Source organism: Oncorhynchus tshawytscha, linkage group LG14 (assembly GCF_018296145.1).
Source record: "Oncorhynchus tshawytscha isolate Ot180627B linkage group LG14, Otsh_v2.0, whole genome shotgun sequence".
Classification (NCBI taxonomy): Eukaryota; Metazoa; Chordata; class Actinopteri; order Salmoniformes; family Salmonidae; genus Oncorhynchus; species Oncorhynchus tshawytscha.
The window spans coordinates 37,426,842-37,452,476 of record NC_056442.1 but is presented as its reverse complement, the minus strand read 5'-3'; the positions used below and the strand labels follow the sequence as shown (position 1 = coordinate 37,452,476).

At 40.5% G+C, this 25,635-nt stretch overlaps 1 protein-coding gene across 1 annotated transcript in view; it reads left to right on the top strand.

The window, feature by feature from the left end:
* Positions 1 to 424: 424 nt before the first annotated feature.
* pcp4b (Purkinje cell protein 4b) overlaps positions 425 to 25,635 on the top strand; it is a 50,428-nt gene continuing 25,217 nt past the window's right edge. The window contains exon 1 of the mRNA XM_042297457.1: positions 425 to 655. Coding sequence (XP_042153391.1) covers positions 647 to 655 — 9 coding nt within the window. The 5' untranslated portion in view covers positions 425 to 646. The remainder of the gene's footprint in view (positions 656 to 25,635) is intronic.

Genomic DNA, 25,635 nt, shown 5'->3' with positions numbered 1-25,635 from the left:
TCATGAAGCTGGTTGAGAGAATGCCAAGTGTGATCAAAACTGTCATCAAGGCAAAGGGTGGCTACTTTGGGTGGAACACTTTTTTGGTTACTACATGACTCCATATGTGTTATTTCATAGTGTTGATGTCTTCACTATTATTCTACAATTTAGAAAATGGTAAAATAAAGCAAAACCCTTGAATGAGTATGTGTGTCCAAACTTTTGACTGGTATGGTATGTGTCAAGATAGTCATATACATTGTCGTTACTGCGCGCTGCGTATGACGCGATGTTAAATGATGAAATAATGACTTCCATTTAAAAAAAAGAAAACATTCATAAAATGCCTCCCGCTGTTTTAATTCATGACCTAACGTTTGTCAGAAAGAATCAGAAGCCCTGTTTTTTGTATTATAATAATTTTAAAAAGCTTTCACAGTCTATGAATATTTCAAGAAGTTGGGTGGTGACTTGTGAGACAAATTTGCCGACGGCATTCCTATTGGTTTAGTGGGAACGTGATGACACTGAGGACTTCGGCATAATATTTTATAAAGCTTCTCTGTCCGTGGTGAGCCATTGCGAAAAAGACGACAGTTAACTCCTAATAGGTGAACTCAAGCGTTGGAAACCGAGAGCAACCTCGAGATTACTACTGTACATCATGAGTGAGGTAGGATAATTTTTTTATTTTGAATGAACATTTTTAGAATGGAGAAGTATTTACACACGAGCACAGCTCTTGTGTGAATAGCCTAGTTCTGGATCGATTGAAATACATAAAATAGGTATCTTTCAATATTCCTCATGCTCCATAATTGACTGATTGCTACAGTACTACCAAATTATGTGGTTTATTTACCTTGAATCCACTGCTGCTGCGAACTGACATGATTCACGTTTGCAGAATTGGATGCTGCACCATAAAAGTCTGTACTATCCTCAACTCAACTGCCGTTTACAAATGTTTAAATGGGTTTACGAGTGGACTAAAAAACTTGAGCTTACCCTTCATTCATGGGTACTTAGTTGCAATATGACCACGAAACTCTTGTTTATGACTTTACAATAGATATGTCAGAAGCCTAATTGTTTTTCGATTAAATGTGACATATAAGCGGGAACTGTACCAATTGGAACAGGTTTTAAGTAATTGTTGCATGGACAGGTGAATTCCGGGTGCCTAGAGTATAGTAATACATTTCCAGTCTTAGGCTAATGAGTGTATTGAGAATATCACAGTTCAAAATGTCCTATGAAGAATAACTTTTATTAAGATACAATGTCAATGATTCCTCACCATGAATTGCAATGGCCAATATGCTATAGAACCATGTAAACATGTCTTCATTTCCTTGAGGAACAAATAACTTGATGACTGCCATTAATATGTTCATTATCATTCATTCGAGAACAAATGATCTTTTCCTCTCAATTCATATAAGCTTACTGTACCACTGGCAGTCTATATGTTAGGTGATTACTGAGATGGTTACTGGTTACTGGCTACTCAATATACAGCAAGGTCATAGGCAACTAGAGCACTTCCAACTTCACAGGGGTTTACAGCTTGGAATGGGAAACTGCTGTTAGGTTTTCCCACAGCTAACTGGCCTCTGATCCTTAGTCACAGATGTTCTGGCTTGATTCATTTCAAAGTGGTTGGAGGGGGATATTAATAGCCATTTTTGCTGTCAGAGCAAGAACATTTTATCAGGCAGAGTTTCAAAGTTCGTTATTGAATATTCACACATTGGTGGAGGTCACCAATCCCTTTTGCAGCTATGGTGTTAATAGCTTGCCTGTATGTGACAATGTCATAAACTTTAGTGTTAATATAGTTTCATAATGCCATACACTTTGGCACTGTGCACATTACAGTGTTAAAGGTCCAATGCAGCTGTTTTTACCTCAATATCAAATTATTTCTGGGTAACAATTAATTACTTTACTGTGATTGTTTTCAATAAAAAATGTTTTAACCTTTATTTAACTAGGCAAGTCAGTTAAGAACAAATTCTTATTTTCAATGACAGCCTAGGAACAGTGTGTTAACTGCCTTGGTCAGGGGCAGAGCGACAGTTCTGGGGATTCGATCTTGCAACCTTTTGGTTACTAATTCAACGCTGCCACCCCTTAAATTGCTCAATACTGTTGAGCGATTAGTGCTTTCTGAGGTCGTTTCGGTTGAATTATGCAAAAATAATTACGGTTTTTGATTTCGGTATAACATTTTATTTTTTTTACATCAAAGGCATGAAATATAGCTTTTTTTTAGGTAGCATTCAATTGCCAAAACTTTGAAAATATTCCATTGTCTCTGTTAGGTCTACATTGGGTAGACATCCATAGGAAAATAGGAAATTACTATAAAATAATAAAATATTTCAGTTGTGTATATTACTTAATTTTTATTTGATTACTTTATTATCAAAAAATTCCTTAAAGTCATCTCATCTCTGTTCAGGCAGTAGCAGTCTGCCAGCCAAACCTAACGTTATCTATGTGCCTCCAATACTGCACTGTCTTTAGTCATCCTATTTATCTAACCTGCCTAATTAGCCTATGCTGCAGAGCTGTCAGATGTAATTTTTTTAACTAATTCTTCAAAGTAGACAAGGCATACTTTCACAAACTGTCTCTGTCCCTCTCGTTGTTGTGTTGTGTACATTCCTCTCTCATGCGGTCTGTGTGTTTCTAACCTAATATAGCAGGCATAAAAGTGTATCCGTCCAGAGATCTGTATATAATGATGGGATGCTCATGTCTCCGCCCTAAAAATGGGAGTCGTTGTCCCAAAGACGGGAAGGCAGGCGACAAATTTAGGTCCAAAATAAGCCTATAGAAACGCATTGGGCTTATTTTGGACAGATTTGGGCGAGAATGAAAGCTCTCGCTTTGTCTCTTTCTCTCTGATCTATCTCCGTCCGAGACTGAAAAACTGGTTAATTAGTTAATTACCACGTTTCTGAGCTGAACTAGGTTGAATATTTGCTTAATGAAAACTCCCTTCAGTCCAGCGTCCCACATAGTTCTTGACTTGATTTCTGTCGTGAATGATTTGATTTCTCTCTAGAGCTCACAAAAAAAACAGAACTTAATGGAATTAAAGTAATTGAACAGATGTCGGTCAATTAGTTGTTTAATAACCACCCAAAAAACTAAATGTTGGTTAATCGCTCACCAGAAATGGTCAAAAATAAACCAAAATAGCTTCTTAGCAAGAGCAATTTCTCAATAAATAATTTTACTAGGACTGTCTGGGAGTGGTCTGAATGGGCAGGGGGAAATGGAATACTAGCAGAGAGGCTTGGAACTCTCTTTCTTATTGGTCTGTTAACTAATATACTGCCTGGTGATGTCAAAACTCCATCCCACCAAAACAGGCTGAAAACAGCCCTTACATTGAAAGGGCATTATCATAATTTTCACAATTTCACAGTAATTATTCCAAACTCATAGTGTGTAAATATATATAAAACACAGATAAATCACGTTTTTGACTGCACTGGGCCTTTAAGTAATTTGACTGACAGCATGCAATACACATATTTGCTGACCTAATGTTGAATATCCGTGTTGTAATGGGGTTTTCCATGCTTTGTCCACCCATATACTCTTTACATACTGTAATAAGCTATAGACATATCCCATCCAAGTATCTGACATTTTGTTAGTTTGAATTGGGACACAAGTATTATGAATTGTCTGTCAGCTTATTGTCTGTAAAGTCAGATGTTCAGCTCTCAATTCTGCTGTCACAATTGTGGAAAAATAAAAAGTGAAAGATTAAAGAAGGCTTTTCTACCACCTAGGGAATTAACAGGCTTTGTGCTCTTACTGTGACATGCTGTCTTCAGAACATGAGTGACAAGTTAGCGTTTGAGTTTACGCACACATTTAGGCTGGTAGCACACTGACTCTGGGGTAGACTGAAGCGAGGATGACACTGTCACTTTACGGACATTTTGTGCTGAAAATACCATCTGAGTTGTGAAAGAAACCCGCTGGGCGTGTGTGCCCGTGCGTGTGTGCACGCCTGTGCCCAACTGTGTATGTGTGTCCGCCCGTGTGTGTGCACTGTGATCCCTGAAAATCTGCATCAGCAGCAGACTGTTAACCTCTCCAGACACTGTGGATCCTCTCTTAAGACTAGAGGTCGACCGATTATGATTTTTCAATACCGATACCGGTTATTGGAGGACCAAAAAAAGCCGACATCAGACGATTTTTATATATACATTGGTAATAATGACAATTACAACAATACTGAATGAACCCTTATTTTCACATAATATAATACATCAATAAAATCAATTTAGTCTCAAATAAATAATGAAACATGTTCAATTTGGTTTAAATAATGCAAAAGCAAAGTGTTGGAGAAGAAAGTAAAAGTGCCTTATGTGTCATGTAAAAAAGCTAACGTTTAAGTTCCTTGCTCAGAACATGAGAACATATGAAAGCTGGTTGTTGTGTCTTCAATATTCCCAGGTAAGGAGTTTTAGGTTGTAGTTATTATAGGACTATTTCTCTCTATACTATTTGTATTTCATATATCTTTGACTATTGGATGTTCTAATAGGTACTTTAGTATTGCCAGCCTAATCTCGGGAGTTGATAGGCTTGAAGTCATAAACAGCGCAATGCTTGAAGTACAGCGAAGAGCTGCTGGCAAATTCACGAATGCTGATGAGCCTGCTGTTGCCTACCACCACTCATTCAGACTGCTCTATCAAATCATAGACTTAATTATAATATAATAACACACAGAAATACGAGCCTTAGGTCATTAATATGGTAAAATCCGGAAACTATCATTTCGAAAACAAAACGTTTATTCTTTCAGTGAAATACGGAACTGTTCTGTATTTAATCTAACGGGTGGCATCCATAAGTCTGAATATTGCTGTTACAATGCACAACATTCAATGTTATGTCATAATTATATAAAATCCTGGCAAATTAATTACGGTCTTTGTTAGGAAGAAATGGTCTTCACACAGTCCCCAACGAGCCAGGCGGCCCAAACTGCTGCATATACCCTGACTCTGCTTGCACAGAACGCAAGAAAAGTGACACAATTTCCCTAGTTAAAATAAATTAATGTTAGCAGGCAATATGAACTAAATATGCAGGTTTAAAAATATATACTTGTGTATTGATTTTAAGAAAGGCATTGATGTTTATGGTTAGGTACACACTGGTGCAACGACAGCGCTTTTTTCACGAATGCGCTTGTTAAATCACCCGTTTGGTGAAGTAGGCTGTGATTCAATGACAAATTAACAGGCACCGCATCGAATATATGCAATGCAGGACACGCTAGATAAACTAGTAATATCATAAACCATGTGTAGTTAACTAGTGATTATGTTAAGATTGATTGTTTTTTATAAGATAAGTTTAATGCTAGCTAGCACCTTACCATGGCTCCTTGCTGCACTCACATAACAGGTAGTCAGCCTACCACGCAGTCTCCTCATGGAGTGCAATGTAATCGGTGTCCAAAAATGCCGATTACTGATTGTCATGAAACCTTGAAATCGGCCCTAATTAATCGGCCATTCCGATTAATCGGTCGACCTCTACTTAAGACACAGGCTAAGGGAGGCTTCCAGTCTAACAATGCCCTGGGACAGGGAGCTGCTCCAAGTTTACATGAGAACAAGCAGAAGTTATTCAAGTGCATATTTATTTACAGTCTAGTGCTCTTCATTTCTAATTTCTTACTGTTAGTTTGGTTTCAAAATTTAGATCTGGAAAGGAAATTAAAGGAATTTACCTCATTGTGCTTAGGCTATAGTTGTTTATTTAGTTTTGTTCACCACAATGAAAATGAAATGTTTATATTACATAACAGGATTTTTAATGGGTGTTGAATTATTGGAAGCTTGCCAGCCCTGAACTACGGGAAATTAAACGTCCCTTGTAAGATATACAAGGCAACCTGAGCCTCCCATCTCCCGCTGATTCAGAGAAGTGTAATTTCGGTGAGGATACGTCCAGTGCGGTTGGTGTACAGAATTCAAAGAGGTTTTTCTGCTTAGTTGATGTGTTTTGTCAAGCTCATAGAGAGCAGAGTTTTTCTCAATCAAAGTCAGCTGCCTCTCCCCCACCAAGTGTGGCATGAAGCCAGTAATTGAAGCAGAGCAGCCAGCACGTTCTGGATGGAATAGCCTAGCACTGGTCAGTAATGCAGCACTTTGCACTCTCCCCCTCCTCTTCCCCTTCCATCATCCACACGTACTTCCTCTCAGCACAAAAGTGCACAACTCTGGGCTATTGTTTTGACAGCATGTGAAAGGCTGTCAAAAAATATATTTCTTAGCCAGGCTTTTAGTCTAGTGAATCTACTTTTCAGTTATCAGGGATTAAACATTTAGCTGAATAACCTGAATGTCAAGAGCTTTACACTTGTCAAAATAATACAATTATGAAAAGACAAGCTGTCTGAAAACTAGCATTCTCTGGGGTGATGGAGGACTATTATTGGGAAATGCTGATGTAGCTACTTTTCCGATACTCCCTGTCTTTCCATTACCTAGAGCAGGGCTCTCCAACCCTGTTCCCGGAGAGCTACCCTCCTGTAGGTTTTCAGTCCAACCCGAGTTGTAACTATAATCAGGTGCGCTAGATTAGGGTTGGAGCAAAAACCTACAGGACGGTAGCTCTCCAGGAACAGGGTTGGAGTCCTGACCTAGAGTGGAGACTATGTGTACTGTAAATTACTGACACAAAAAAAAACTTTATGGTGGCTGTGTCGGTTGATGTGCAACACACAGCCCCACTCAAGCAATTGGCCAATCAATCATACCTGAACATCCTATACGACCTGTTGCTTGGCCTCAGAAATCATGTTCCTATCTTTTGTGGCCCCCATTTTATGATGAAGATAGATACCATCGTCTCCTCGTTTGTGTGTAATGACAAAGCTCTTTTAGAAATTAATCCAACATTACTTCAGGGAGGATAAACTTCTTACTAGACTCATTTCCCGTCTGTTTTGAATCGCATTAAGACATCAATGCACATTTGCCTGTAATTCAATATCATTGCAACATATATGTACAGTAGCACCATGAATCGTAACATCTTACTGTCAAGTCATCAGTGTCAGTGGTCATGGGTGTTATCCTCCTGCATACAGGGTTCCAACTCATTTCCTATTCGGAACAGAACGTTCAAATGAACTGCAGGATATTCTTGGATCTTATTCATCTTACCTCAGCACCTCCCCTTCACATCTTAGTATATGCTTATTAAGATCAAAGAGATCTTGTATCACAGTGCTGTAACCTAATGCTGCAACACAGACGTGTTCGATACTGAAATCAGTGTACAGTATGTGCAGGAACTGGGTGTGTTCTTATGTGGGGGTTTTTCTCACCTCAAATTTTTACGACCTGCAACACTTTTTAACAAGTCTCACCAGCTGTAGAATGGATAGGGAAGCTAATTACTTGACAGTAAATTAGCATACGCTCAGCCCAGATCCATCCTGCCAGGTCATTACCACATGTTCCAGCTCCTTGGAGTATTAAGAGTTCTTAATATCTAAAGAAAGCTGCCAATTATTTTGAGGACTGCAGTGAGAGAACATATGCCATGTTCCACCAATTTGCATTTTCCTCTCCTTATTTCCTATTTCAGAGTAAATCCAAGAGTCCTTGATGTTCATTCATCGAAAAAGCCGTTTAAATCCACTTTAAGGGACAATAGGAATTTGACACAAAACATTTAAACTTGGATGGCAGAGGTGTCGTGCGATATTCACTACCCCTAAATCTACAGACAATGTGACCAGGCTAGGACTGAATTTAAGAGACCTTAGCTAGAAGACGTGGCGGGTTTACTAGAATCGCTTGGCTTTGCATGAAAAACAAGTTAATCACTTATATAGGTCCATCTATAAAAGCATCCTCCCTTTCTGCAGATACTATCAGTTTGCATGATGGCAGACATGCCAAATAGAATCTTTCAGCGAGGAAAAATAGTATTTCACTCAGTTCATGAACCCATCTAGATACCCACCTCCCTATCTATTCATGCCCAAAATCACATTACGGTTCATACAGTGCCTTCAGAAAGTATTCATAACCCTTGACCTATTCCACATTGTGTTGTGTTTTTTCTCCCCCATCTACACACAATACCCCATATTGACAAAGTGAAAACATGTTTTTTTAAATTTGTGCAAATTTATTGAAAATGAAATACAGAAATATCTAATTGACATAAGTATTCACACCCCTGCAATTGCAGATGTGTCTTTCTGGGTATGTCTCTAAGAGCTTTCCAGAGCTGGATTGTGCAATATTTTCTCATGATTATTCTCTAAATTCTTCAAGCTCTCAAATAGGTTTTTGATCATTGCTAGACAACCATTTTCAGGTCTTGTCATAGATTTTCAAGTGGATTTAAGTCAAACTGTAAATCGGCCACTCATGAACATTCACTGTCTTCTTTGTAAGCAACTCCAGTGTAGATTTGGCCTTGTGTTTTAAGTTATTGATCTGCTGAAAGGTGTTTTAATCTCCCAGTGTCTGGTGGAAAGCAGTCTGAACCAGGTTTTCCTCTAGGATTTTGCCTGTGGTTAGCTCCATTCCGTTTCTTTTTTATCCTGAAAAACTCACCAGTCTTTAATGATTACAAGCATACCCATAATATGATGCAGCCACCACTATGCTTGTAAATATGGAGAGTGGTACTCAGTAATGTGTTTATTGGATTTGCCCCAAAAATGACACTTTGTATAACTGTTTTAAAGTCACCATTGGCCTCATGGTGAAATCCCTGAGGGGTTTCGTTCATCTCCGGCAACTGAGTTAGGAAGGACGTCTTTATCTTTGTAGTGACTGGGTGTATTGATACACCATCCAAAGTGTAATTAATCTAGGGATAGCATTGTGAGGCATTGGAAAACCTCCCTGGTTTTTGTGGTTGAATCTGTGTTTGAAATTCACTGCTCGACTAATGGACCTTACAGATAATTGTGTGGGGTACAGAGATAAAAAAATCATGTTAAACACTATTATTGCACACAGAGGCCATGCAGCTTATTGTGTGACTTGTTAAGCACATTTTTACTCCTGAACCTATTTAAGCTTGCCATAACAAAGGGGTTGAGTACTTATTGACTCAAGACTTAATATGTTATTATTTGTAAAAATGTAAAAAATCACAGTACCAATTTGACATTATGGGTTATTGTGTGTAGAGGCCGACCGATTATGATTTTCTCAACGCCGATACCGATTATTGGGGGACCCCAAAAAAAAGCCGATACCGATTAATCGTCCGATTAAAAAAAAATATATATATATATTTGTAATAATGACAATTACAACAATACTAAATGAACACTTATTTTAACTTAACATAATACATAAATAAAAATCAATTTAGCCTCAAATTGTTACAGCATCAGCGAACGCACACACTCAATTCGGCCATTCCGATTAATCGGTCGACCTCTAATTTTGATTTTTTTATTTTATTTTTATTTTTTACCTTTATTTTACTAGGCAAGTCAGTTAAGAACAAATTCTTATTTTCAATGACGGCCTAGGAACAGTGGGTTAACTGCCTGTTAACCCAAACTGCCTGTTTGAAGGCCAGTGACAACAAATCTAATTGTAATCTATTTTAAATTCAGGCTAGAACACAACAAAATGTGGAAAAAGTCAAGAGGTGTGAATAGTTTCTGTATGGATAGAACCACAGAGGACCCATAGAGTTTTAATCTCATTTTGACAGCCCCCCAATAATTTCCATCCTCCTGATTTCAGACTGTGCTTTTCTATCTTCCTCTCCCCTCTAATTCTGTACTGGCATCTTCACACATCATTGCACTCCCATTCCCCAGATTGGATTGCTTTATGCTACTCAAGAGACCTTGCAGAGCAACCGGGCAGGCTAGCAGCAATCAGATTGGACACATCCTGCCATGAGCTACTGTAGATCAACTGTTTTATTGTCTTGCAGTTTGCAATTTGTTACTTTCCTGCTACAGTTTGATGTATCGTTTTTAATAACTGGGCTGGGGGGGGTCTGTACTGAATGGGTCTGTTTGGCTCAGTTAGGGTAGAGACGTTCCGCTGTGATCAGTAAAGCTATTCTTTTGTGTGGAAAAGAGTACAGGGATATCAGATTTGGCACAGAGATATCAGATTTGAAGGCACTTTTTCAGATTTTCTCTGAACACTTTTCCTCCTAGTTCAAGGGTTTGCACTGTAATCGATTCAAGTAGGAGAATGCTGGTAGTCGAAGGCTTTACCAAGAGTTCAGAAGGCAGTTATTTAATCTTCAAAGCACTGGCTGTATCTTAGGGTACAAATCTGCAATTATGGACCAGGCCAGAGTTAAAGGATAAGCAGAACATCCCAATCTCTCCAGATTGATTGCCTTCAAGACACTGGAGGGCTGCCGCTTCTCTCTACTCTACAATATTAAGCTGCTTTAGGGGATACTTTTGTTGCAGGCCTGGATTAGGGGACTTTTGTGGATTGTATAGAATAGATGCTCTGCTGTTGTATTGTGTGGCCTCCCACATTGCCAGACTGATACTCGGGACAGTGTGTACAACAGGCAAGCAGAGCAAGCTGAGGGATCTTCCTTCTCTAATGACACACAGGTTAGATAGGCTTAGCTTGTCCAAATGGCAACGTCCCGCTGCCGGGATAAAGAGCAACATCTCAGAATATCAGAATACATATTTACCCTGACCCCAAACTGGGGTTACCCCTCCCCCCCCCCCCGGGGTATGCCACGCAATGCCGTCTTGGGTACGCCAAATAAAAATGTGATTCACCTAAAAAATAAACACTGGAGTGAAAATGGTTAACTTTGTTAAAGCAAGGCCCCTGAACTCTTGTGTATTTTCTGCACTATGCAATGATAATAGGGATGCAAACTAGTCACCTTTCGGCGTAATTCGCAGTTATGAATCCAAAATAGGCGACCTAGGTGATTCGTGAAAATCCGATGACAAAAGTTTGGGCGGGGCTTTGGATGACTACTGGCTGCAAGCGAACGAGTGATGTGCCTTTGGAGCAATACTGGCTGTATCCAAGGTTCAGCCAATCATTCACATAACAATAGAATGCAGCACGTGACTGAAGAGAGAAGAGACAACCAATGTGTCAGTTACAGCATCAGCGAACACTGAGAAAGCGGAGGGTGGAATGGCAGTGTACCAGCTACAGCAGCGCGTCCACTGAACGATAACTTAGAGGTAGCTGAGAAGCCGGACTACGGAGACAGGGGTGAGAAGGTGATGAACCGTACTTCATGAGCTGTAAACGAAAAACAACTGGCATTTGGAAAGTTTGAGGTGAGGGAGAAAGTGTGGTGGAACAAGTATTATTAGCATTTAAAATTTTTATTTTAAGTAAGTTTTTATTTTAAGTTTTTTTTATTTTAAGTTTTTAAGTATATTGCTACAGTAGCTGAATAGAATACTCCGTTAGCTACCCAGAGAAATGTTGAGCAACATTAGCCAACTTAACTGATCAAATAATTTATGGTGTTAAAATTAGCTGGCAAATAAGGTCAGACAGCTAACGTTAGCTAGCTAACGTTACAACATCAGATAAGCTAACGTTAATAACCTAATTATTTCGCTATAGTATTAACTGGTATATGACTCCTTGCCGTTGTTGTGTGAAAATCTCCCCCCTGCCAGAATCCCCCCCCCCTCGCTTGAACGCACACACTCAATTCTTCATTGCTGTGACTTGCTTGCTAGTTGAGATTTCTGCTCTTCACTTGTCAGTTTAGCTACCAAAATGATTATTTAACAGTATTTTTTATTGGAATTTCACAATTTTCACCCATATTAAGAGATACAACAACAGAGACAAAGCAACAAGAATAAAAACAGCACTCACTTACACATACCTACGTATATATATATATATATATATATATATATACATGCATATACACATATATATACATACATACATACATACAGTGCCTTGCGAAAGTATTCGGCCCCCTTGAACTTTGCGACCTTTTGCCACATTTCAGGCTTCAAACATAAAGATATAAAACTGTATTTTTTTGTGAAGAATCAACAACAAGTGGGACACAATCATGAAGTGGAACGACATTTATTGGATATTTCAAACTTTTTTAACAAATCAAAAACGGAAAAATTGGGCTTGCAAAATTATTCAGCCCCCTTAAGTTAATACTTTGTAGCGCCACCTTTTGCTGCGATTACAGCTGTAAGTCGCTTGGGGTATGTCTCTATCAGTTTTGCACATCGAGAGACTGAAATTTTTTCCCATTCCTCCTTGCAAAACAGCTCGAGCTCAGTGAGGTTGGATGGAGAGCATTTGTGAACAGCAGTTTTCAGTTCTTTCCACAGATTCTCGATTGGATTCAGGTCTGGACTTTGACTTGGCCATTCTAACACCTGGATATGTTTATTTTTGAACCATTCCATTGTAGATTTTGCTTTATGTTTTGGATCATTGTCTTGTTGGAAGACAAATCTCCGTCCCAGTCTCAGGTCTTTTGCAGACTCCATCAGGTTTTCTTCCAGAATGGTCCTGTATTTGGCTCCATCCATCTTCCCATCAATTTTAACCATCTTCCCTGTCCCTGCTGAAGAAAAGCAGGCCCAAACCATGATGCTGCCACCACCATGTTTGACAGTGGGGATGGTGTATTCAGGGTGATGAGCTGTGTTGCTTTTTACGCCAAACATAACGTTTTGCATTGTTGCCAAAAAGTTCAATTTTGGTTTCATCTGACCAGAGCACCTTCTTCCACATGTTTGGTGTGTCTCCCAGGTGGCTTGTGGCAAACTTTAAACAACATTTTTTATGGATATCTTTAAGAAATGGCTTTCTTCTTGCCACTCTTCCACAAAGGCCAGATTTGTGCAATATACGACTGATTGTTGTCCTATGGACAGAGTCTCCCACCTCAGCTGTAGATCTCTGCAGTTCATCCAGAGTTATCATGGGCCTCTTGGCTGCATCTCTGATCAGTCTTCTCCTTGTATGAGCTGAAAGTTTAGAGGGACGGCCAGGTCTTGGTAGATTTGCAGTGGTCTGATACTCCTTCCATTTCAATATTATCGCTTGCACAGTGCTCCTTGGGATGTTTAAAGCTTGGGAAATCTTTTTGTATCCAAATCCGGCTTTAAACTTCTTCACAACAGTATCTCGGACCTGCCTGGTGTGTTCCTTGTTCTTCATGATGCTCTCTGCGCTTTTAACGGACCTCTGAGACTATCACAGTGCAGGTGCATTTATTACAGAGACTTGATTACACACAGGTGGATTGTATTTATCATCATTAGTCATTTAGGTCAACATTGGATCATTCAGAGATCCTCGCTGAACTTCTGGAGAGAGTTTGCTCCACTGAAAGTAAAGGGGCTGAATAATTTTGCACGCCCAATTTTTCAGTTTTTGATTTGTTAAAAAAGTTTGAAATATCCAATAAATGTCGTTCCACTTCATGATTGTGTCCCACTTGTTGTTGATTCTTCACAAAAAAATACAGTTTTATATCTTTATGTTTGAAGCCTGAAATGTGGCAAAAGGTCGCAAAGTTCAAGGGGGCCGAATACTTTCGCAAGGCACTGTACATACATACATACATACACACACATACACACATACGTACATACACACACCCATACATACGTACACCATTTTCCTCTTCCCGCTCGGTGCTTCTCTCACCCCATCCCCATCATCTTGTCTCTCAATACATACATTTTAAACAAACTTACAAACAGAAATTAAACAAAAAAGCTCAGTTTAAATACTTTGTGGCACACAGAGTCAAAAACCTTCTATAGAATTAACTTCACGTCAGGATAGGCAATCAAAATTAATAATGAATGTATGTGTGTTATATTAAACAGAGGAGGGAGTACAATGTAGGCAAGCATTAAACATTTCAGAACAACTACTAGTCGAATAAGACATGGGAGAGATGATGAATTTTGGCAAAGATATTTATTTATAGACTAATACACTTGAAACAAATAGCCAAACCAAAAACTGCACACATTACTAGTGCCTCCCCCGCGATTAAATCGGCATAAAAAAAATAAAATGAAACGCAGCCTAACGTGATCATTGACCGCTTCCTTTGCTTACTGGACCCAGGCAATCTGTGTGAAATGTTAACAAGTTAGCTGTCACGGTTGTCGTAAGGACGGGACCAAGGCGCAGCATGTGTTGCGTTCCACATATTTATTTCAAAGTGAAACTTAAGCAAAAACAATAAATCAATAAATTAATAACTAAACGTGACTACGTGGTGCTACATGCACAATACACAAAGCAATATCCCACAAACACAGGTGGGAAAAATAGCTACTTAAATATGATCCCCAATCAGAGGCAACGATTACCAGCTGCCTCTAATTGGGAACCATACCAAAACACCAACATAGAAATTTTAAACTAGAACACCCCCTAGTCACGGACCTACTACACCGTAGAGAAACAAGGGATCTCTATGGTCAGGGCGTGACATTAGCTAACTAACTAGAGTACTATCTGTGAACTAATGTTTTCCCTCCACAGTATGTGGTTCATTTTCAGAATTAGAGAATTAGGTGAAAATGAGGCGTTGCTTGTTAAATAAGTGGATTCAGGGATCAAGTGTAGCTGGAGCTGGGCCTGGCTTAAGCTGGAAGCCACTATAGAGTTGAAAGGAACACCACACACTTCCCCTCTTTCTCATTTCTTCAATACAGTGGATTAAAAGGGGTATGTCAGGTGTACTCTCTGCCTGAAAGAGATCAATTATGCCAACAAAGGGTATCATGCTCTGCTGGCACATTTTAGAATAGATGTCCAAAGGCAGAAAGTGTACACTGTAATAATGTGCAGTGTAGCCCAAATATATTGTTTTTGTTGTGTTGAACTTGACAGTAACATGAGTGAGGGGGGATTATAATATATTTGCAGTAAAGTCTAGGCAACAAATAACATTGGATTGCTGTCTATGAATTTTTTTAGCTGTGAGTTAGGTTCACATTAACCACTTTTTATTTTACACACAGAGACTGATCATGTAGATCATATTCTTTGTTGTTTAATTAGTTAAAACCTGAATTTCTCCCTAGCAGGGATGTTTCAATGCAAAAAAAGAAGTCACCCTTTTGGGCAAAATATAGACCTTTTTTTTGAGAGAGAGAGAGAAATGAGCTTAAAGTTTTCTGACCATAATTTTCACTTGTCTGACCGCTTGCTGACGAGTTTCTCACATGACTGGCCTATATGGGTGATGATTTTCTCGCCTGAATGATCTGAATCTAGGATTACAGGGACTCTGCAACTATATTCAATGTGTGGGACAAAATTGAGGCTATGTTTAAGAAGTTGGAACTCTACTCTGTCTGCATTAAAAAGGACATCACACAGGTCTTTCGCTCATTGTATGATTTTTTTTGTACAAATGAACTCAAGCTTACGGACAATGTTAAATGTGATATAGCGAAGCACCTGCGTGACTTGGGTACGCAATTACGCAGGTACTTTCCCGAAACAGATGACACAAACAACTGGATTCGTTATCCCTTTCATGCCCTGCCTCCAGTCCACTTACCGATATCTGAACAAGAGAGCCTCATCGAAATTGCATCAAGCGGTTCTGTGAAAATTGAATTGAATCAGAAGCCACTGCCAGATTTCTGGATAGGCTGTGCTCAGAGTATCCTGCCTTGGCAAATCGTGCCGTTAAGACACTGATGCTTTGCAACCACGCACCTATGTGAGAGTGGATTCTCGGCCCTCACTAGCATGGAAACTAAATACAGACACAGACTATGTGTGGAAAGTTATTTAAGACTGAGACTCTCTCCAATACAACCCAACATTGCCGAGATATGTGCATCCTTTCAAGCACACCCTTCTCATTAACCTGTGGTGAGTTTTCAATTAACAAATAAGGTTTTATATGTAAGATGGTTAAATAAAGTGCAAAAATATTGATTATTATTATTTGTGCCCTGGTCCTATAAGAGCTCTTCCCACGAGCCGGGTTGTGACAAACTCATACTCATTCTTATGTTTAATAAATGTATTGTATAGTGTGTGTGTGTGTGTGTGTGTGTGTGTGTGTGTGTGTGTGTGTGTGTGTGTGTGTGTGTCTTACAATGATGGCAAAAAAAACATTTGAGAGTGTGCTGACCCTGGTGCTAGAGGGTGCACACAGCTGGAGGTTGAATGTTTGAAGTGGTGGGGGACAATAACACGTTTGGGAACCACTGACCTAGACCTTTATTAACAGGCAAAGAAGATCTAACTGGCTATTTGCTCCAATTAGAAGATCATAAATCACTTCTGTCTGTGTTCAACACTTACCAACATACTGAGCTTTGATAGTCCTAATGTGAGTGGTAATTGTTTGATTACTATCATGCTGCCAATACATGTTTCCAGCCCTGCACACAGTTTTATAATAGTCCTCTGCACTGCATCTGGCAGAGGCAATGCCTATTGGTATATTAAATCAATAAAACAAATTGACTTTATTTATTAAGCCTGTTGCTTAGGAGAAATGCATTGGAGGTCAACAACACCACTTTGTCCATCGGATGATGGGTGAGACTCAGTCAGCAAGTAGATCATAACAAGTATGTAAATGTGTCTTTCATTGTAATGGGATTTCTATGGGGGTAAATGGTTAGCAGAACACTGAATGGGAATCGCTCACATTAGCATCCATGTGGGAGGACTTTGATACTGTAAATTGTAAATATTGTAAATGCATGAATCAGGAAACAATGGGCGTGGCTGTTATTACAATGTTATGGTGTTCCAGAATGGTGTTTTATGTGAGTGCTTTACAGTATGTGTGACATGAATTACTGTGAAACCTAAATCATGGTAGATGTGAGGACTAACAGTTTTGAAAGGTTTTGACAACAATGGATTGCTTGACTAGTGTGTATCCATCTGACAGTATGAAACACTGCAGAATGAAAACAGCTATCATGGAATTCCATAAAGTCATTTCTTCTCACCACATGCATGTGAATCATATAGCCGTTTCAGCTGTGTCAGCAACACTGCATTGCCCTCCGTGTGTATGCTGGTCTCTCGCCACACAACATGAGTGGGTGGGTGGCGATGGGGGGGGGGCTGAATTAGCAGAGCGACAGTTCTTGCCATCCACAACATCTTTTTCCTCCCGGAATTCATTACAGCAGTACACTCCACGGATTTGGGGCAGAAAAGGGTCTCCGGACCAATGTAATATGTAATGGAGACAAACAACATCCGGGAACATCAGAATGTACAGTTCTGTAGAAGCTCTGGCCGGCATTTAAACTATACATTTAAAAAATAATTTAAAAATAATCTTCTGTTTGGGTGTGATTGGGAATAGTATATTATGAGTATACATATGTTCCTGTTAATTGGATGTGCATATACTGGTATCAGGAATTGTATTTTCATTCTTTGTTAAAACATCAAGCCCAGATCAAGATGTTCTCTTTGCTTCACATGCCGTGCAGGATTTTTTAAAATCAGATCTTCCAAACAGCAGTATAGGTTGCAAGGCAGAAACAAAACTTGGCTAGCATCCTTTGCAATTCTGTAGTTCTCATTGAAATAACAATGCAAGTGCATTTGATGTAACCCACTTTTTCAATTTTCCCTAAATATGTTCAAGAGATTTGAAAATGTCCCAGTATCGCTTTGGTATTTTCAGGGAAAGGGATTGAAGCTAGCCTAATAGTTCTTATGGGAAACATGTCATTTGAAGTTTTGTTAATTCTCTTGTATCCATTTTTCGGACGTTACTCAACACTGAATTCACAATGATGAATGATGTGCCTGAGAGGATTTGGGCATTTTAAAAGGAGTTGCATATTGGAAAGTAAAGCTGTTTGCTTTTTATGGATGGGGAGTAATCTCCATTCAAATGGGCTAACTTAATCTGACAGCAGAGAGGTGGAACTTCATTGGGTTGTTTGTGTCTCAGTGGCCTAAAAAGCATCTACTGAGTTATTTTAAAACTCAAGTGTAAAGTCAGATAGATAATCTTAAATAGGGTTTTATTCATTCTATTCTGATTGCGAGTTGACAACCAGCTTAATTTAAAGACACTGGTAAATGGTGTAACGGATGGTGTGGTAAATTATCTGAGCTCGACTGGTAATGACTCTGACGAGGGAGCACAGCTTGAGTTCCAGACCGACCTTCCCCTCAGAAGATTTAGAATCCATCCCTAAATCTACTGGCAATTTTCCACCGATATCAGGGTAGCACAGAAATTAGGTATAGAGCTGGAAAATGCAGCACAGACGAGGGTTAATGTTGGTGTCTACTACGGCTGTGGAATCGGTAATGCAATTGTGCTGTTTTTCTTGAGGGCCTCTCATCTCCCCTAAAACTACCAGTAGGCAAGGTTACTGAGGTGAAAAAGAAAGTTGCGTGAGACATCTCCAAACGGTCGCTGGTGCAGTCTCAGCCGGCCTGGTTGGGTGGCTAGAGTTAGTATTATTGATGGCATTTTCAACACCCATTACTGGTAAATGGAGCAACACTGGTGTGCTCATTTCTAAACTCATTAAAGTGGAAGAGAAATCTGCTGCCAGGACTGAAATGATCTGGATGAGTAAAGGAACACAAAGATTGAGTAAAGGAACACAGGCTACGATGTGGTTGGAGATTTGAGGCGTTTCCTGTGGTGTTGTTCCAGGGGACTGCCTGACAGGCGGCCATAAATAATCTCTTCTGCTGACAGTCAACATCTGTCATTCAATCTCTCTCAACTCTTAATTAATTTGGGAGTTACCTGTCCCTTGGATGCGAACAGAAGAGATCCCTGTTGTGATTTTGATCGCTTCAGACTTGCTACATTCTCTAACTTTTATTTCACCTTTATTTAACCAGGTAGGCCAGTTGAGAACAAGCTCTCATTTACAACTGCGACCTGGCCAAGATAAAGCAAAGCAGTGCGACTAAAACAACAACACAGAGTTACGCATGGGATAAACAAACGTACAGTCAATAAGACAATAGAAAAATCTGTTTGCAGTGTGCAAATGAAGTAAGGAGGCAAGGCAATAAATAGGCCATAGTGGCGAAGTAATTACAATTTAGCAATTAACACTGGAGTGATAGATGTTCAGATGAGGATTTGCAAGTGGAAATACTGTGCAAAAGAGCAGAAAAACAAAAACAAATATGGGGATGAGATAGGTAGTTGGTTGGATGGGCTGTTTACAGATGGGCTGTGTACAGCTGGGGCAACGGTAAGCTGCTCTGACAGCTGATGCTTAAAGTTAGTGAGGGAGATATATATAAGTCTCCAACTTCAGTGATTTTTGCAATTCATTCTAGTCATTGGCAGCAGACAACTGGAAGGAAAGGTGGCCAAATAGGTGTTGGGTTTGGGGATGGCCAGTGAAATTATACCTGCTGGAGCGCGTGCTACGGGTGGGTGTTGTAATAGGGGTTGCAACAATGGCGCGGATCATTTTAGGAAGAGAGGGTCCAGATTGTCTTGCCCAGCTGATTTGTAGGAATCCAGATTTTGCCGCTCTATCAGAACATCCGCTGTCTGGATTTGGGTGAAGGAGAAGGGGGGCCTTGGGCCAGTTGCTGCGAGGGGGGCAGAGCTGTTGTTGGCCGGGGTTGGTGTAGCCAGGTGGAAAGCATGGCCAGCTATAGAAAAATGCTTATTGAAATTCTAGATTATCGTGGATTTATCGGTGGTGACAGTGTTTCCTAGCCTCAATGCAGTGGGCAGCTGGGAGGAGGTGATCTTTTTCTCCATGGACTTCACAGTGTCCCTAAACTTTTGGAAATTTGTGCTGCAGGATGCAAATTTCTGTTTGAAGAAGCTAGCCTTTGCTTTCCTAACTGACTGTGTATATGTGTTCCTGACTTCCCTGAAAAGTTGCATGTCGCGGGGAGCGTAATGCTCACCATATGGAGACAAGTGAATTCTTCCAAGTAGAATAACTCACTCCACTGTTTGGACTAATAGAAGTGAAATTAGAGTCTCAGAAGTGATGATGTGATTTGCGTCAGGGAAATCCAAGGACCTTAGATCCTTAGAACAGCTTTGTCTATTGTCTTCGGCAAGGTCCATTCTAACCTTTCTTGCAAAACCGTTCTGACATCGGCATTTCTCAAAGTGACTGTCAGAATCCCCCCTTGGATTAATAGACCATCTGAGCCAGGAGCCTGATAACGTCCTCTCTGGATGTCACAGAAAAACCTTTGAGGCATTATTTTGTAGGTGGCTACATAGTCCAATGAGACAATGGTACTGTAAGGGTTGGAGTGAATATTAATGCAACCTGTATACCTTGGGAACACTACAGATTTATCATTAATCAAAGGAAGTGATGGAAGTGAGACATTTCTAGTTTTCTCAGTACAGCTCAACACAATTTAATGTTTGACAGACTGTCACTTCCCCTTATGCATTATAAAGCCCCTCTGTAATTGTGATCTGTCAGAACACTATACATACAAAGTAGATTGTCAAACATCAAAAAGTAATTTCCTGTCTAGATTTATAACCAGTCATTGTTTGGAAAGTTGATGATTTGTTTTGGTTATAGTGGCCCAAACAATCTTTATGGTTTGCAAGGTTTCCCCTCATGGCTTGTTTCAAGAGCCCTGCTGAACTGAACTTCTTATTCCACGGTAGTTACCACTCTGAGTTTGTACAGTAGGCGTCAATGGGAATTTAATTGAGCTCTTTACCCATCCAGCTCAGGATGTGGAGTTGACTGTCTCTCTCGGGGTGATCCACAGTTAGACTCACAGGAGGTAAGTGAACTGGCATTGTGGTGCCAGGACAACAACTTCTCCCTCAACATCAGCAAAACAAGGGAGTTGATTGTTGATTTCAGGAAGCAGAGGAGGGAACATGCCCCAATCCACATCAACGGGACTGCAGTAGGAAGAGTCAGCAGTTTTAAGTTCCTCGGCATCCACATCACCAAGGACTTGATATGGACCAACAACACCACCACTGTCCTCGAGAGGTCGCAACAGCGCTTCTACTTTCTTATGCATAAATAATAGTCCACAGACACTGAGACGCGATAGTCCGGCTTCCCATTATGACATAGCTACGCGGCTCTGAGACAACCATCTGCGGGGAACGCACCTCCCCACAATTCCCAACCAACTTGTCTCCGGTACACGTTGTCTGTTCATTTGAATGTGTTGACAGTTGGAGAAATTGCATGATCTGCGCTGAGAATTTGAAAAGTATGAATGCCAAAGGTTCAATATTCCAGAACACTGCTGTGCATACACATACACGTTTGGTACTCTGATAGAACCTTAGGTCGGCTGAAGAAATTTGGCATCCCACCCCGGGTCCTATCCAAATACTACCACTGAACCATCGAGAGCGTCCTGACCGGTTGCTTCATGGCCTGGTACGGAAATTGCTCCGTCCACAACCGCAAGGCCCAGTACATCAATTGCTCTCACCCATCCAGGACATCTACTTGAAACGGTGCCTGAGGAAGGCCCGCAGCATCATCAAGGACCCCACACACCCAGCCACGATCTGTTCACTCCCTTACTGTCGGGCAGATGGTATCTGAGCATGAGCCTGATACCAACAGTCTCAGAGACCGTTTCTATCTACAAGCCATCAGACTGAACAAGAGGGAGAGGAAGCGATCAAGCCTTGTGTTTCTTCTTCTTGAATTTTCTGTGACCTAATTCTTCTCTTTAAATTCTTAATAGACATTGAGTGCTGCATGGAACTCTTTCAGACCACTCAAGCTGCCAAAAGCCTTAAAATAGCACTACAAACGGCTGTGTGGGATTATTTATTTATTTGAGTAATTCCACCCTTGCCACTAGATTTGCTGTGCATTTGGATAGAAGATGTGCCATTTTCAGCCCACCCACTGAGGTTTTGAATTTGCTAGCATTATACAGTAGGTATTATTAGTATAACCACAATAGTATGACAAATAGTTATCTTGTTTCCAGACTTGACAAATAGTAACAACAAAATGACATCTTTCAAGGATTGCAAGAGTTTGAGAAGGATGTAAACATTTGCTGGAATGTAACCATTTTGCTGTAGATTCATGAGATCATCTTCTTCCTCTAGCATTCTTAGTTCATGGAGAGGGCTATCTTCTCCCCTGGGGACACTATGTGGGATGCTTCCGGGCCAGCCATCTTCAAGGGGCAGCACATGTTGGAGGACGGATTCATAATTTCACATAATTAGGGGCCTAAATTTAACACCTTGCTCTTTTTGGCTAATTTGCAAGCTATTCTCCTGCTGCGTGGCCCACAAAGACAGGCAGAACGCTTATCTGGGTCGTCCGGTTACGGTGAGGGATGAGGGAAGAGTCACATGAGTTTGGTGGCGATGACGTATGACAGAATGTCTGTCGGTCCGACTCTGAATGAGTGCTTCTCTGGGACTGAAAGCGACTCAAAGTGGTGGGTGTTAGCTGATCCAGTAACATTGACCAAACATCCATAAAATATCCATCTCTTCATAATGCCAACTGTGTTTATGCATCAGGCATTACAGATTAGCAAACTAAAAGGGGTCTGTCAGGGGAAAAGGGCTATTGATTTTCACATCCAGTAAGCCCAGGAGGCTTCCAGATCGTCTGTGTTGTCATATTGTAGTGGTAAACATGGGGATGGACTGTGGGAATGTCCTCATTGACTCGGTCTAAACAGCATCTCTAAAGGACAGGATAGTTTACCAGGAACGGTTTTCATTGAAGAAGTCGAATCAAGCGTTGCAGGCGTAGTAGCAGGTCTTGAAAATAGTAATCTGACCCTGAGTCACCTGAGTGGCACCTCCAAAGTGACACCTTCATCTTTTTTGCAAGGACTTCAACGCACCATGTAGCTCCTGAAGTAAATCAGCTGGCTAATGGCACCCTCAACTGCATGGTGATCAGGGGGAATCCCTCACCTATTTCTCAGACCAGTGGTTACTTACTTTCTGTAGCACTGCAATGCTATGCTCCCTCACGTGATCTGCAGCTGCACGCACGCAACATACTGTATTTAGTCGTCATCGTCCAGGGGGAAACCAATCCCACAGAGACTGGAGACGCTCACTATTGAAATAAATGTACAAAAAGGTAATCTCACCAATTTCAAGGTTCATTAAGCTGTGTAACAAACGCAAGTTCTAAGAAATAATTTGAAGAAGAGTGTTAACCTGTTTTTTCTCTCCCTGCACATTGTAATTGGCATTCTTACTGTAGCAGTTGTGTGTAAGAAGGAAAACAAATGCTTTTTTGAAGGTATAGCTACCTTTGTATGGCTTTCCTGACCATGTACGGGTGACGAGTACTTACCAATTATGTTTTAGAAATTGTGAATCACAATTCACAAACATTAAATCAGTATGAAATAGTAAAGGTATGACGTCTGAGTGTGTGTGTGTGTGTTTGTTTATGTGTTTTTCCCTTATGAGGGGTCAGCTCTGTGGGTGCGTAATACACATAATTTCTGCACAAACATTCTGCAACCCCCCTTCAGTTTAAGGTAGGAAGGGACATGTTTTAACTGTTATATGCAAGTCTATGCTCTTTGTTTGAAAGTGTGTGCATCACTTGTTGGGATCGCTCCCGAAGCCAGCCAAAGTGTAACGGTCGTCGGTGGAAGAAGGTGAGGACCAAAGCGCAGCATGGTAAGTGTTCATATCTTTTAATTAAGTAATAGAACACTTGAACAAAACAATAAACGACCAACGAACAGTCCCGTAAGGTGAATGACAAAAAACACTAAACAGGAAAATAAACACCCACGCAACACAGGTGGAAAAAGGCTACCTAAGTATGATTCTCAATCAGAGACAACTAACAACACCTGCCTCTGATTGAGAACCATACCAGGCCAAACTCAAAACACAACATAGAAAAACGAACATAGACAACCCACCCAACTCACGCCCTGACCATACTAAAACAAAGACATAAATAAAAGAACTAAGGTCAGAATGTGACACAGAGGTTGTCTGTGTGTACAGATGCCGTATCTTAATTTGATCATCCTTTTGTTGCAGGAATTTTCATGCACAGCAGGAAATGCACATTTGTAGTCTATTAGAGGTTTTAAAAGACTCCAAAAGTTTGTAATTTCCACTTTAATTTCAGACATGATTTTCCGGAAAAACATTTTATCAACCCCTTCAAAAAATGTCCATTAATTTTAATCCGCATAGCAATTGACATTTCCTGTTGCTGCAGGATTATTTTCTTGCTGTGTGAAACTGGCTCAAATTTAGATATGACATGTGTATATGTGTGGGTGGATGTAAGAGAGAGAAGTGGGGTGGTTACTCTTGACGTGGACCGAAAGAACAGTTCACTTCAGAATGCGGCAGGAGTCTTTACTACCATGAAATAGAACCACCCAGGGAACACAGCTGAGCAGCGCGCCACCCGGGATGCCGGCAGACTGCGCCTTGGCTGAGCCTTCGCCAATCAATGTCAAACAGCTGATATTTATGACATCCAAATTTGCCACTCTCCCTTCAACTTAAGCGAGACGTTGTCTTACTGTCCCGCTCTACCTCTCCCCAAAGGGTACCTAATTACAAGAAAACCTCCAGCCTGCCTTGTTGATATTAGAAGATATGATACAGCCTTCCATTCACCACCTCCCATGAGGCCTCTCTAGCATGACATTACTGAACATACATTACATTACATTTCATGGTAATCATTTGTTCAGCTCAAGCCCCAGTAAGAGCATAGAGTTCTACCTCTCTGGTTACATGCATGAATACAAAATAGAGAACCAAAAACCATTGTGAAGACCTATTATTGACATGATGATGTTCCACCCCATGCCTGAACGGCATGATGACAGCATGGTTTATGTAACAGCCTCTCTCACAAAGAGAGATCAAGAAAGCAGGAACCTCCCCATGTGAAGCCCTCTCGTTTCACAGCCAACACAGGGAGTAGCAAACTATGATGATTGCTGAAATGTTAGGTAAGAGGATAAGGTGTCTGGAGGATTAAACTGGTTTTCCACAGCTACATTTTGTATGTATTTTTTAAAACTTTAGCCAGACCTATCTCTAAACCAGCATACTGGCATTCTCATAACTGTCCACTTCTGTCAGTAGTCTCAATCTCCCAACCACTATGTCTGTGTTGGTCAAGTGAGGCTACTGTCCAGCGGATGTTAGCCAGGTGGAGAGTCATCGTGGAGGTGGGACTGAGGCAAGAGTATAATTAATTGTGATGAAGGAGTGTAACCAGTCTAGACACCATTCCTCACCGGCTATTATGGACCCAGTCAGAGCCATCCTCCTCTTCCACTACACCACCAGGTAACAGCAGAGTGACAGAAAGAATAGGTTCTATGGGATTCCCAGACCTAGTCCAGCTGAGAAAAGGTAGAGGACCTTTTAGAATCTGCAACACGTACACTACTGCAGAGGAGATGTTGACTAAATATTAAGCTCTCAGCAGAAAGGAGGTTGACATCATGTAAAAAGATTCTCTGTGTAAAGCTCTATTCTGACTGCCCTTTCAAAGACCACAGCCCAGTCGGAGGAAACATATTAAAACATTTTTGATCACGTGTACATAATTCCTGCACCTGCCTTTTGCCTGTCAGGGGAATTGTTTCTTTCTGTGTGTGTGTTTATTTCCTTGAAGTAATTGACAGCCCAGAGGTG